General features: G+C 40.0%; 1 protein-coding gene across 3 annotated transcripts in view; it reads right to left on the reverse strand.

Moving 5' to 3' along the window:
• Window positions 1–14,049, reverse strand: part of cadm2a (cell adhesion molecule 2a) — a 203,671-nt gene that overhangs the window by 9,842 nt on the left and 179,780 nt on the right. Inside the window, exon 9 of one of the 3 annotated variants that reach the window (XM_019364042.2) lies at window positions 12,562–12,674. The exons of the other annotated variants lie outside the window; for them this stretch is intronic. Coding sequence (XP_019219587.1) covers window positions 12,601–12,674 — 74 coding nt within the window. The 3' untranslated portion in view covers window positions 12,562–12,600. The remainder of the gene's footprint in view (window positions 1–12,561; window positions 12,675–14,049) is intronic. 3 annotated transcript variants of the gene reach the window in all.

Consider the following 14,049-nt stretch of genomic DNA (forward strand, 5'->3'; position numbering starts at 1 on the left):
TGCTCATCTGATCTCTTCCATTGATGCTGGCTCCATATGGGGTTACTGTGGAAGGGTATGTAATAAAGATACTGTGCACATTTTAAGAGACTGTGTAAAGGCTGGAAATAAAAATGTGTATGCATTAAGCATATATACCTAATGACATGATGTCTAAAAGGTGATATAAGGATTGATGTACTTAAGCACTAAGTGCTGTAAATCCAAAGCAGATATTAAACACTTTATCTACAACTGTGACTCACAGAGACTCCTTTGACACTCACAGCTGACAAGTATGTATCTAACACTAAGCTAGTTTGCGTTTGGTTCAGCAGGGCTGCTATCTCCACAGACAGCACGTAAGCAAAAGAAACGTGTGCAGCTTAAGTGTCAAAGAAAGCTTCTTAGAGCAGCACACTGCATGTCAACTGCATGTCCTTATCTCACTTTTCAAACACCGTTTGCTGTCAGTGTCTGAAGAACATCACGAGAAATGTTTGCCACGTGTAAATTATTGTTATAGCTGCACACCATCCACCACACCGCCTTTCATCTGCACTGACAGAATCCTTTAATTCGTCATACAGTGCAAGCTATTCAAATGTCCTTTCCATTCTGCTGCTTTAACATACACGCATCTTTCTCCCTCTCTTTCCCTCTCGGTCGTAATTTTGTGAATATTAAAATTCATCCCCGACAGGCACCTTTTCTTCTTTTGTGTTATGCTTTTTTCGTTCTCAGTTTTAGATTTAGCTCTGTGAAGCAGTGGTTTCAGCTCAGATCAATAGAGCAGAAGCTAGCTTAAGCACGGGCTGCTTATAGAGCTGCAGTGTCCTTGTATCTGTGGTGCGGGTCAGGGAATCTTTCGGTGTGGCAGAACAGAGAATACGAGTTTGCAACTGAAACTCAACATATTTCTCCATTCATGAGAAACATAAAAATAAATAAATACATAAATAAATTGGATGCTATTTTATTAGGTAATATGAAACTTGTTGTACATTAATGGAATGATTACTGAATGGGATGTCAGTAAGTTTAAAAGAGCATGTGTATCGAGCTTATACGTTTTATTGGCTTGGGGACTACTTTTTTGTTTAATGATGGCTGTTGCTTTGAGGTGCTGCAAGAAAGATATGCGACCACCTCTGCCTCTTCATCATAAAACCAAACAGTCTGTGCAAAAACACCAGTGCTTATAATGTACCACACACATCTGTTCCCCTTTTATTACCCATTTAGTAAGTGTAATTAAAATGTGTTTTGATATTTGCCTGCACACTGTTTGGCACGCCTGCCTGGAAACCTTTTAAACTTTTACTTTTATTTGATATAAAATTAGAAAAAAGCAACCCAAAACAACAACTTAGAATATACTGTGAGTTTGAACTCCCACATTAGAGATGGAGAACAAAACAGATTTTTATGATCACAAAGAGGCTGTTTTGTGCAAGTGAAAAGAAATTCATAGTAAAGCTGTCAGCGCCCATTAGCGTAAGCATTCAGAAAAAGGCCAGAATCCTACAGTGTGAAGACACTGAAGGTATAGTTCTCAACAAACTGAGGCAATATTGCACAGGCTGCAGTGGATCCATAAATAGACTAAATAATTTCAATACATTGTATCCCTCAGTTTTTATGTATTTATTATATTTTTATATTATACTGGCTAGCTGAAGCCAGCCTATATTTATGACATTTGAATCACCCCTCCTGATTTTGACAGGCTGTATAGTACACGCTGAATAAGCAAGCACAGTGTTCACTTTTCTTTTTTTAAATTTTTTATTTTTACATTTTTTGCCAAATGATGATTGTTTCACAGCCACCATGATTTTTTTCTGCAGGACTCAGATACAGCGCTTTCACTCTAAACTGTTCTATCTACAGGTAGCGGCCCAGACATTAGGAATGACAGCAAATATAGCAGCTTTTTGTCACACCGTATGTTTACACACTCACCAGCCATTTTTTTTTTAGATGCACCTGTTCACTGTTCACGAAATATGACTATACCTTTGAACCTTGAAACCAATGGGCTACAGCAGAAGATCCCACCCAGTGCCACTCCTGTATGCTAAGGAGAGGAAAACTGAGACTACAATTCCCACAAGCTCACCAAAAGTGGACAATAGAAATTGGAAAAATGTTGTCTGGTCTGAGGACTTTCTCCTGCAACACTCATATGGTAGAGTCAGAAATTCATTCTGCCTTGTATGAATAGTTCAGACTTCTGATGGTGGTGTAAGGTGTGGGGAATTTTTTCTTGGCACACTTTGGGCCTCTAAGTATCAACTGGGCATCATTTAAATGCCACAGCCCACCTGAGTATTATTACTCCCCACGTCCAACCCTTAATGACCACAGTGTGCCCACCTTTTGATGGCTGCTTCCAGCAGGATATCATGTGCCATGTCACAAAACTCTAATTATCGCAAACATGCATCATGGATGTGCAGCCAACTGTGTGATGCTATCATGCCAATAAAGACCAAAGTCTCTGAGGGATGTTTCTGTAGATTCATGCCCATGTGTTATATGTGTAACACAAGTCACACCGTAACATCATTGGGTAAGCATAGCAAAAGTGTGCAGTTGCCATGGCAAGGTGCTACATGTTGAGGTATAGCTTCATGACAAAACTTCCTGTGTGCTGCCACAAACAAATTGACCAGTAGTTTACATCCATGTCTATCCAAACTTGATAATTTCATCATAATTTTCATTCTTGCAAAAGTGACCTTTGGAGATCGAACTATAATCCCATCCTCAGTCAATCAAACATTCTCATTTTCACAAGAATGGAACACTTGCATGTATGGACAAATGATATCAGTCCAGGGTATTCAGAATACATGTAGATTTACACAGGTGAACAGGCTAATTCCAAACCTCTTTGTGTGTTTTAGGGTAATAATCTATCTAGTAATAGTCTTTTTTAAAACAGTATTTGAAAACACTTCACATTTACCGTGAAACATAAATGAAATGAATTACTTTGTGTTAATTCTTCTGCACTGATGGTAAGTTAAAGCCACAGATACAAAAGCTAGAGTGTCTACAATCAGAAAGTAAAGGGGAGAAAGTGGTGAAAAGTGCCTGCAGACTTTGCTTGTTCAGTGAGTCAATTATGCCCAACTTTTTGGCTGAGACTGGAAATTCACCAATCTGCATCTAATGCTGGCTCTACTGCCAAGATGAAAGACTCCCTGGAGGCTGTAGCAGAGGGCCGAAAGACACTTGTGTGTCCACCTTTGAATGCATGCACCCAAGCCCATGAGAGAATTAAAAAAAAAAGAGTAGATGCTACCAAGATGTGCGTGTTGGCGTGTTTGTGTGTGTCCTTGCACATTGCTGCTTGCTGGGTCGTGCGGATTAATTAGATTCTGAAAACAAATTACTTCAGCTAATCATTCAATAAAGCCCACATGTGGACACTATCTTGAATATTCAACCCAGTCTTTTTCTTTTTTTTTTACTCGCGGAATAAAAAGAAATAGTGGTCAGCAGGGTAACAGCATGGAGTTATAAGCAAAGCAAGATAATTAATCATAAGAATTAATTAAGTCTCATGCAAGAATCATCTATCAAAGCAGCTCTACATTCTGCAAAATCCATAACCTCTTCAAAACAGCAATAAAATCCACCAAAGGAAGAAGCAGAAAGATAGCATCAATGTTACACTTGTGGTAACTTAATCTTGCCTGTGTTGCTGCTGCTTTTCAAATATTTTCCACCACAAACGACACTGCTACATTCTGCCGAAAGAACCGTGCTGTGTGAGCCAACTGCAGCACAGGAACAGCACAAATAATGGCTTAAAGAAATGAGCGATTCTGGATGAAGTAAGCTGCCACCACAAGCCCGACTTGGGGGGGTTGGGCGGGGGACAAGGAAGGAAAAATTTATAAAAGGACCAAATAGCACTTCATGTCAATAAATGAAAATTGGACTGCCTTCTCTGTGTGTATGTGTTTCTTCAAGATTGCTGAAAGTGTCCTCTGCCATTGGGATTTAATGAAAAGAAGGGCTATTACATGTAATTCATAACAGTAGCCCCAGGATCTAATGATTTCTCTTTTTCTGTTCTACACTTTATTCCAAATTGTTGCTATAATTCTTCCCCAAAGCGAGTTAATGTGACAGGTCATCAATAAGCTTTCCTGGCAATAAGTGGAAAGACCTTTGCATTATGTTTTAATTTCTCCAGTGCTCCTAAGCTTTACCGTCTAAAGAGCGGTGTGAAGGTGATCTCCGTTGTCCGATATTTAACCATTTCACCCCAGGGATGCAGCGGCCTGTACCTCTCTGGTTTAAGCACAGTGACTAAAGAGCTGTCCGGGCTACTTGCCCTCCAGAAAATATGTTTTCTGGTCATCACATTGCCTTACCTGTGTCCTTCATTTAAAAGCAAGATCGATATCAATGGAATAAAACAGTTACAAATCCCTCCAAGGATTTTCCCTTATTGAGTTTTCACAAAAGGTTTGTCCTCAGCCTGAATAAGCTTGAATAAGCTTGAATAGAATGTGTGGTTATAGCCAGAAAATGGTCACCTGTGGAGTACAATCAGCTCTTTTGAATTCAAAACACTTTGTGACAGCGATGAAAAGAAATGATTTGAAATTTGAACAATCTCCCTAAATACACAAAGCTTATTATTAAGGACCTTGAATTAACCACCCAATTATTTATTTCTTAGTTTTGAGACCATTAGTAAGGTTAATTACTGTATTCTCTGATGCATGTTTTCTCACCTATTTTCACTTTTTGGGTTACAAAATCATGTATAATTTAGATTTATATAAGGCAGATTTAAAACAAATGACTTGAATGTTATATGTTAAAGTCTATATATAATATTATATTACATCCCGGCATGTACAAACAGGCTAAATGATGTTTAATAACCTATTTTGGGATGCGAATACAGCCTATATTTAAACTGTCTATGGGTATTTTGTGAATTATGCAGATAATCACAGTCGGGAGTATTGCAACGCCAGAGCACAGAAGGAACATGAAAAGACAGTCAACAATCAGGTGACAGGTTGTCAGTAAACATAAGCAAGTTTACATACGTTACATGTAGTGTGATAATGGCCTGTGTGAGTGTGTGTGTGTGTGTTTTTTAGGTAAATGATGATTGCCTCAACGCTGCCATCAGAGTCTGAGCTGCGGGGAGCAGATAGAGCTGTCTCTCCCTCTCCTTTCTCAGGAAGCAAAAACAGACGTTAGTAATGACAGCAATTACAGCTGAGGTAAAGCCGCTTGTTGTTTCACTGTGTGGTTACATATAGTTTTCAGCATGTTTAGCATCATAACATTTAGAATCTGCAGTGTGGCTTAGTGTACAGTTTCAGAGCCATGTGGAGTGACATCCCAAACTTTCATTTCATTGCTTGACCCCTTTTTAATTTTCAGAACTGCTTTAATTCTTAATGGCACATATTCAACAAGGTGCTGGAAACATTTCTGAGCGCTTTTGGTTCATATTGACAGGAAAGCATCAAACAGTTGCTGCAGATTTGTAGGATGCACACACAGAGGCGCTCTATTGGATTGAGATTTGGTGACTGTGGAGCCCATTTGAGTACAGCGAACTCAACGTCATGTTAAAGAAACCGGTTTGTTAGGATTTGAGCTTTGTGACACGGCACGTGATGTCCTGCTGGAAGCAGCCATCAGAAGATGGGTACACGACGGCCATAAAGGGATGGACATGGTCAGCAATAATACTCAGACTGTGGTGTTTAAATAATGCTTGATTGGTACTAAGTGGCCCAAAGTCTGCCAAGAAAATATTCCCGACAACATTACACCGCCAGCAGCTTGAATCATTGATACAGGGCAGGACGGAGCCATGTTTTCGCCTGTTCTCTGCCAAATTCTGACTTCCATCTGAATGTTGCAGTAAAAATCAAAACTCTCAGTTGTAACTTTGAGTCGCTGCCATATGATTGACTGATTGGATATTTGCATTAACAAGCAGTTGAAAAGATGTACATAAGCAAATAGCTGGTGAGTGTTTAGATTAATATTCCTAATTAATGCTACTTTCAACTGTTTTCTTGTTACAAGGAGTCAATGCAACAGGTAGCTCCAAATATTTAATTTAGCAGATTTTTACACCAGATGCCCCTCCTGACAGAACTTCCAAGGGATTTGTGGCTCCTCCTGGGACTTGGATTGACCGACAGACTGACCATAAAATATGCTGTTTAAATGAAATTTTATAATAATTTATAATTATAATTAGAAAATGATTGAGAGTTTGCAGTAACACTGATCTTTGACAACCAAAATGTCTTGTAAATATGAAGAAATCATCTCCAGGGATTCCTGAGATAATCAGGATGAATAGAGTTATAGGATATCTGAAAAAATAATGTTTCTGGCCACATTTCATCAAAAGAACTTTTTAAAGGAAAGTAATGTTCCCAGTAATACAATTTTTCACATTAAATGCGAAAAGTAAAGACCTATTGCTCTCCTTTAATTCTTCTGCAAGGACAGTAAGTTGGGAAAAAAGAGTAACTGCAAACAGAAGTTGGTAAAAATAGGCTTGCAGACTTTGACTTATTTTGAATCTGTTATGCCCAACTCTTTGGCCAAGACTGGAAATTCAGCAATCTGCATCTCAAGCTGGTTCTACTGCCAACAACCTTGCTTTACTATTTGCATGCAGCATTTTGGCCAGTGCACACTTCAGAAGGGAGAAAGCTTAGGGGCTAATCCTGATCTTTGAACCTTGACCTTTTGTTACTGTCTCTGCTCTTGACTTCTCCTTAAGTTTGCAGGTACTGGTTTCAGCTTAAAAAGGAGAAGAATAATGATTTGGCTTTGGAGCACCGGCCACAAAAAAAGGGAAAAAAGTACAGAGTATCATGATAACCTCCACTGTCAGTAAAAATGCCACGTAGTAACCATCCCTCTTGTATCAATTAAGACAACTGCACTTTGATTAATAGTCCCAAGGTTCTTGTTGCATTCCTTGACTTTTATCTTCTTATCCTCGTGGGCAACAAGACCTTTACTCTACAATCAGGTATAGGGGTATTTTAGTTTTTCTCTCTTCTCCACAGGAGAAGACACTAGGCATGAATAATTGCTGTCTTCCCAGCAGTGGGGCCCTTTTTCTGCAGCAACACCAGGCTACAGGGGCTGGGGTTGGCCACACGAATGCTTATTATGAGAAGTGAATAGTAAATATTTTAAACACCAAAGAAACCCTTGTGCATGATTCACCTTTTAGCATCACAAGGTCAATGCTAATTTGCAAGCCACAAAAAGCATTTGGCATATTTTAGAGAACTCAAGAGAGAGAATGTGTGGATGTGCGTGCATGTGTGCGCGTGTTGTGCGTCAGTGTGTGTGCGTGTGTGTATTCATAATGTGAAGGTCTGATGACATTACATAGACCTCTGATACTTACTGAAAGAGTTATTATAGCCATTAAGACTGGCTGGGCTACTGAAGCAGTGTGAGTGTTGGGCATACCTGCCAGCACATCATTAATAAAGAGAATTAGAGACTGCAGTAATGCATCAGTTCTGGCATTATACAATACAAATGAAAACCAGAGGAATCTCTTGGTTTTTTGTGCACTACCAGCACTCTAAAGGTCAACAAGACAAGTAAAGGCATGGGTTTTATCAAATCTAAATTTCCTATTAGCTCCAGTAAGTGTACGATAAAATATTTATTGTCTAATATTCGTACAAGGATAAATAAATGTCTCGGTATATGATTATATTGGCCACTAAAACTCGGTGAGACTGTGTCAGCAAAGTAACACATAAAAAAGCCATTACTGTGAAATCCTACTAGACAATAACATTTATCATTATGGGAACACATTTTTGTGAATACGGTATATGAAATAATTTAAACAACTGAAAGGAAAGAAATTCATATCTGCAGCCAGTTTAAAGCTGCTGTGCAACACGAGTTAGACAGCATTTTTCATTTACTGTATACAAAAGATGGACATAGCCACTGTGACATCACCCATTGGTTTTAGTGTCAACATTTGGATAAGAGGTTGGAGAGCCAGTTTTTCACTTAACACTAGAAAGCTCAGTTGACAAACTGACTCCTTTTACTGTATAGTTACACACCAATAGGTAGATAAAATATTAATATTTCACTCATGAAATCTGAAGCACAAACTTCTTGAACCAGCTGTACCACACACCAAGCCATATCCATGCAAATGCTCCAAAAGGTACCAACAGCATAACCCACCCAATTTATTGACTGTAGAAGTGAGGGCTTGCATAGAGTAATCATCCACAGCCAATCAAAGAAACCACAACCCTAATGCTGGTATCCAGATAAATGCATAAAGGGATAGTCGTACGCTTTCAAAAAAAAAAAAAAACCCCATACGCTGATAAAAGAGAAGGAAAGATCACCGAAAAGACAAAGGGAAACCTGAGAACGCATACAGGCTATAGTGCTGAACCTACAGCATGCCTGTGGAGGAAGACAACTTCATTATGCAAAAATACAAAACGTCGTGGGGCTGGTAAAGCTCCACAGTTGTTTGCTTTCATCCAGGGCCATGAAAAACCTGGTAATAAATCAAGTAGACACATGAAAACAGATAGTGTAGTATCCTGTGACTAGGGACGCAGTGAAGGAGTCTGATATTTAGATTCCCTGTAGATATACTGAGAGGCTCGGCTCCTCTTGTGTCTCTGAACTACACAAACAGACATCAGAGAAGAACTGAGGCACACTGATGAAGAACATCCAACAATGTGTGGAAGACTGTTATCTAACAGGGCCTTCAGAGAGATGTAAGGGGGCAGAAGAGATGAAGCGGAAAGGAGAGGAATAACTGAACAAAAGCTTAGAGAGGGACTAAAGCGGAGGAAAGGTAGAAGGGGAGTCAAGCCTCCCAAAGGACTTTAAAGATGGTAATTTACAGAAAGCAGCAGTGATGAGAGGAAATTATTTTGAGATGGAGACCATGATGTTGAGAGGAATGAAGAGAGGGAGCAAAAGAGCACAGACAAGACAGATGATATCTTGCTTATGTCTATATGATGAAAAAAAAACACACACACACATAAATGGAAATGAATAAAGCTGCTTGGGTGAACTACATGTAAAGGATCAATGACTCTCTTCTCTTATATTTCACCGTTTATTTTAAATAATGGGCAGAAATTTTTAGCACACCTAAGGAGCAGAGGGTGCAGGGTTGGGCGGTCTAGGAATCTTGTGTGTTATACACAGATGATGCTGCTCTGTTGACTTCATCCAGCTTGCCATTAGGGTGATTTCAGCCAATGAGATGCTTTCATCCCAACCACCTAACACGGATGGGATGAGATTTAACACTTCTTAGTCTGAGACACTGGTTCTCAGTTGGAAAAGGCTAGGGTAACCATCCTGCATAAGGACAGAGTTGCTTCCCCAAGTATTCTGGGGTCTTGTTCATTTGTTTAGCAGCTGCAATAATGTGGATGATGTACCAGTCCGTCACAGTGAAGAGAGAGCTGAGTGTGAAAGCAAAGCTGCTGCTTTACTGGTCGACCTACATTCCCACCTTCACCTATGGCCACGAGCTGTGGGATACAAGGGGTGGAAATGAGCTTCCTCTAGAGGTTGGCTGGGCTCAGTCTTAGAGATAGCAAGGGTCTCAGAGTAGAGCCGCTACTCCTCCACTTCGAAACGAGCCACCTAAGGTAGTTAAATTATCTGACTCAAATTCCTTCTGGACACCTCCTAAGCGAGGTGTTTTGGGTACTTCCTACTAGCGGGAGACCCAATAACCCTCGAATCATTATATCCCTTGGCTGGCTTGGGAAGGCCTCTCTTTCCCACCAGAAGAGTGGGTGTTGTCTGGCGATGGGGAGACTCCTGCTTAGGCTGCTGCCCCAGTGACCCAGCCCTAGATAAGCGTCAGAAAATGTATGAATGCATAGATTTTGTAAGTATATTTAATTGCAGCTAAACTGAAAGCTCATATTTTGTGCAACATTTTGTGAGAAAATATACAGTGTTAAATATGTTGCTTTGTGAGAAAATATACAGCGTTATAAATATGTTAACAAAATTTATTTTATGTGCTATTACCGATATCACACTATGATGGATTGTTTACACAATCACTTCAGGAAAACATGTCACACACTGATAACAGCTTTGGAAACCACGATGAAGATGATATATGAGTGAGCAAGTTCTTCTGCATACGGGCCATCACAGCACATTAGCTTTAAATTGACGTGTCACTCAAAAACGTGGACATATCAATCTACTGTAGCAGATGTGGTGCCATGTCAGCATCTGTGCCCTGGCAAATAGGTTAAAGCAACTACACCTTCCCAGAGGCTCGCCATATCCTTTTCATCTACTGCATCTGTTTACTGCCAGTTATGTGTCGCAGGGGTGCCGAAACATCCTTTTCCATAGCCGTGTCCTCCTGAAGGATCCTGATGCTTTCCCTAGACAGGTGGGATATGCGATTCCTTTCAGCATTTTCTGTGTCCGCCTGAGGGTCACCTCCCTGTTGTATAGGGCTGAGCGCCTCAACGGAGCAGACTGATTTAATGTGATGCATGATATTTTTGTAATGGAAAAACTGACATTTCATTTGAGACTCAGGGTGGACATGTTTGATGATTACTGGAAAGTACGGACAGAGTTTGTTAAACAATTTAGATGTGATTTCATGGAAGAGAGGAAGAACTGTCGTATAAAATACACTACAATTAGTTGCTACACACAGATCCTTGGTTTATTTTTTCCTCTTCTTTCTGTTTTCTTTCCTTTTCTCTTGCTTTTCTTTTCTTTTGTATTGCTTAGATCTGTATGGCCTCAGGAAAAGCACAGTGTAATTAGCCAATGCAAATAAACTTTGTTCCTAAAATAAAAGGAAAAACATAAAAAATACAGTAGGGATCTTGGTCAGAAAACAACCAAAGAACTAAAAAAGAAATAACAAGAAAAAAACTCAACTGGCTTCTTTGAACAAGTTCAGATGGACGTGCTAGAGGACCTCAAGTGGGACTGACTCCTTTTGAAGCGAGAGTATGCATCGTATACTGAGGAGTGGCAACGGCAGCCTATGATGCCGCGAGTGGTAATTAAGTCTGTCAAAACGGACTAACTTTGTTAATTATCACATCATGTTACTCGTGAGATCGAAAAGCTGCAAATGTCAAGCTGGAATTGAACCTGGGACTCACCACTCAGTGCATTAGAATTCACGTGGCTTGCAACCTTGGCTGGTTGCTACTGCCCTTGTTTTTGAAAGGCAGACAGCAAAGTGAAAACTTCTGTGGAAAACTCAGCCAAAAGCTAGCAGGAGGAGATTGTTATGATAGCCCTTTGCTGCAGGGCCTTGTGTCATCAGTAGCTGTAATCTGCTTCTGAGACGCTGCTGAAACGGGCTGCAGCATGTCTGGTGGAATCGCAAGCATTGTCTTGAGTGGGAACGATCGGCTCTGGCAGCCGCATTAGAGCTGGAACAGGATGCTGCCGTCCCCCGTTGTACACAGGGATAAGGGAAGCACGGCCTTATGCTGCATTTGATCTACCTTGTATGTGAGAATTCAGACGCCAAAATGAAAACATTTTCAAACTCTGCCAAGTTAGTGCACAAACTGGCAAAAAAACATGGCTACCCCAACCATTTCTTTGTTTCCTTTTCCCCTACAGAAAACAAAAAAGGTCATAAATGTAGTGTAGTTTACTCATCTAAAGCAACACAAAAGCCAAAAAGAAGCAAAAATCACAGTTTTACTATATTAAAAGCAATATGGGGAAGATTTTATGTGTGGAAATTGCATAATCAGTGTTTAGAAACAGTATCTGATTTACTAAGTGCAAAAGTATTGTTTGCTTTCTTTAGAGTCAGGAATGGCATGCCATCAAATGCAGCATTAAGCCCGCCTATGTTCATGCATGATTGGAAGCACAAAGTCTAATGAAGCTTGCTATATGCTTACTGGAGCTAGCCTGCTTACAAGCATGCAGAAATTAGCATTGTCTTATCTATGTTTAAGGGCATAAGACGAAAAAGAGAAAAGCCTTAGTTCTGTACAGGGACCACTTTAAAAACACCAAATATGCAGTCTTAGTGGCAAAGGGACTATGTCAAGTTAGGATTCTCTAAGAGTTAACACAGCATTAGAAGGCATGATGAGATATCTCCAGTGGCCAGACATTTTCAGTTGGACATGACATTTGCTTCTTTGAGGTTTCAGGGCACAGAAGTGCTGGAGTCTTTGCAATTCCAAGGGGACAGCACACAGAGTATCTGAACACCTGGAGTTTCTCTGAAACTCAGAAAAGTCTGTCCCAGTGTAAAAAAATATATCATTGCTCAATGTTTACAGTCCTTCGGGTGAGAAAATAGTTTAAGTGTCAAAACTTAAAGGCAATAATTGGGTAGGATGACCTATAAGTGTCTTCACATGTTTTATGTCCACAAGAAATAAGAATATAAATGACTGAGGTAGAGAAGTAGCTGAGAAAGAAGTAACAGAGGAGCTATGAAAGTGAGAGGGAAGTTAGACTATGCTGTAGCATGCTGTGGAGATGCGTGGGGTGGTACTGTACCTCTGTTGCCAGTGACTGTGGGGTCTGAGGCGTGGGAGCCTAATAGTGCGGTAGGATCTGGAGTGATGGGATGTAGGGGGGAGTGGTGGGTGGAGGCAGGGTGGTGGGGGCGTCTGGTGGAGGGCACAGATAAACACATATACACAAAATACAACAACAGCAAAATGAATTCACATGGGGAAAGTTAGATACGTTAAAAGAACACAAAGAAAAAAAAAACAATATACAGTGATGGGAAACACATAGGGAAAATTATGACACAATTCAAAGCATATAACATAAGATCACAGCACAAGAAAGCATGCCCTTTCCAGTATAATGAAATGTGATGCCCTTAACAACATACATGAGTTGAGTGCATTACTGTTCCTGTTTTAGTGGGCCAGTAAGGCTTTCTCACTGATTCTGAAATGATCAGCGATGTTAAGAGTCCCAATCTTCTACATTTTCTCTGTCAACTCTGATTTCAAGTATTCTGTCTTTGAATTGTGAGGGCAATTTGTGGAGCAAAAGAGCAGAATTAACCTTAAATCTGCTAATGCTGGCGACTGTCTCTGGAGATAGACCCTGCACTAGCAACCTTTCAACATGTGAGAGGGAAGACAGCTGATGATTTGAAAACGTAATCTGACAAATGAATAAAAAAAAAAAATTGGTTAAGCTCTCATTTCCGTGTTGAATTTTGGCTTCTCACTACAGGATAATGGTAAAACTGATCGTTTCTCACTGTCACATGTTAAAGCTACAGAAAAAAGTGAGAGCGAAACATTGGGTGACAAAGTTAATGAGGTTACATTACCACCTTGGCTTTTATGTTTATGTCACTCTGCATTTTATGGTGATCCAGAAGCTTTTAATTGGCTCTCGTAGTCTTTCTCTGGGCCAACTGTCCTCTGTGTCTTGGTGACATTTCAGCCTTAGCGTGACTCACTAAGCAGCTAACTGCATGTCTTCGGGAAAGAGGGAAGAGAGAAAATGTCCCCTTGTTCGAGGGGAACCATTAAAAAGGTATTTTCCAAGAATTATGGAGGCAATTGTGAAAGGCTAAAAGGTGTGATAATCACTAATGAAGGATAGGAACAGACTGGGTGCCATTTCAAGAGAACAAGTAATGAATCTGAATAGGACTTTTTGACCCTCCCACACCCAATTGTCTTTTTTCTGGCAGAGAATTTGTCAGTTTAATAACATCACTGTCATTACATGCATTGGTTATTCTTGCTGCAGCTTCAGAAGAAATTGTTAGGTGCGGCGGCGCGCCATGACAAGTGTGAGCAATCCACTAATTAAATAAGAGCCACAGCTAATTGCTTAATTAATCATAGAATTTTCAAGAATTCAGCACTTTTGGGGTTTAAACAAAGACAAGAATGTAAAGACATCTCCTGGTGCTTTTAGGAAACAGTGAAAGGGATTTTCTGATAATTTTACAGCTCAAACAAATAATCAACTAGTAAAAAAAAAAAACTCGGTAAATGTTTGACGGAC

This window comes from Oreochromis niloticus, linkage group LG10 (assembly GCF_001858045.2).
Source record: "Oreochromis niloticus isolate F11D_XX linkage group LG10, O_niloticus_UMD_NMBU, whole genome shotgun sequence".
Taxonomy (NCBI): Eukaryota; Metazoa; Chordata; class Actinopteri; order Cichliformes; family Cichlidae; genus Oreochromis; species Oreochromis niloticus.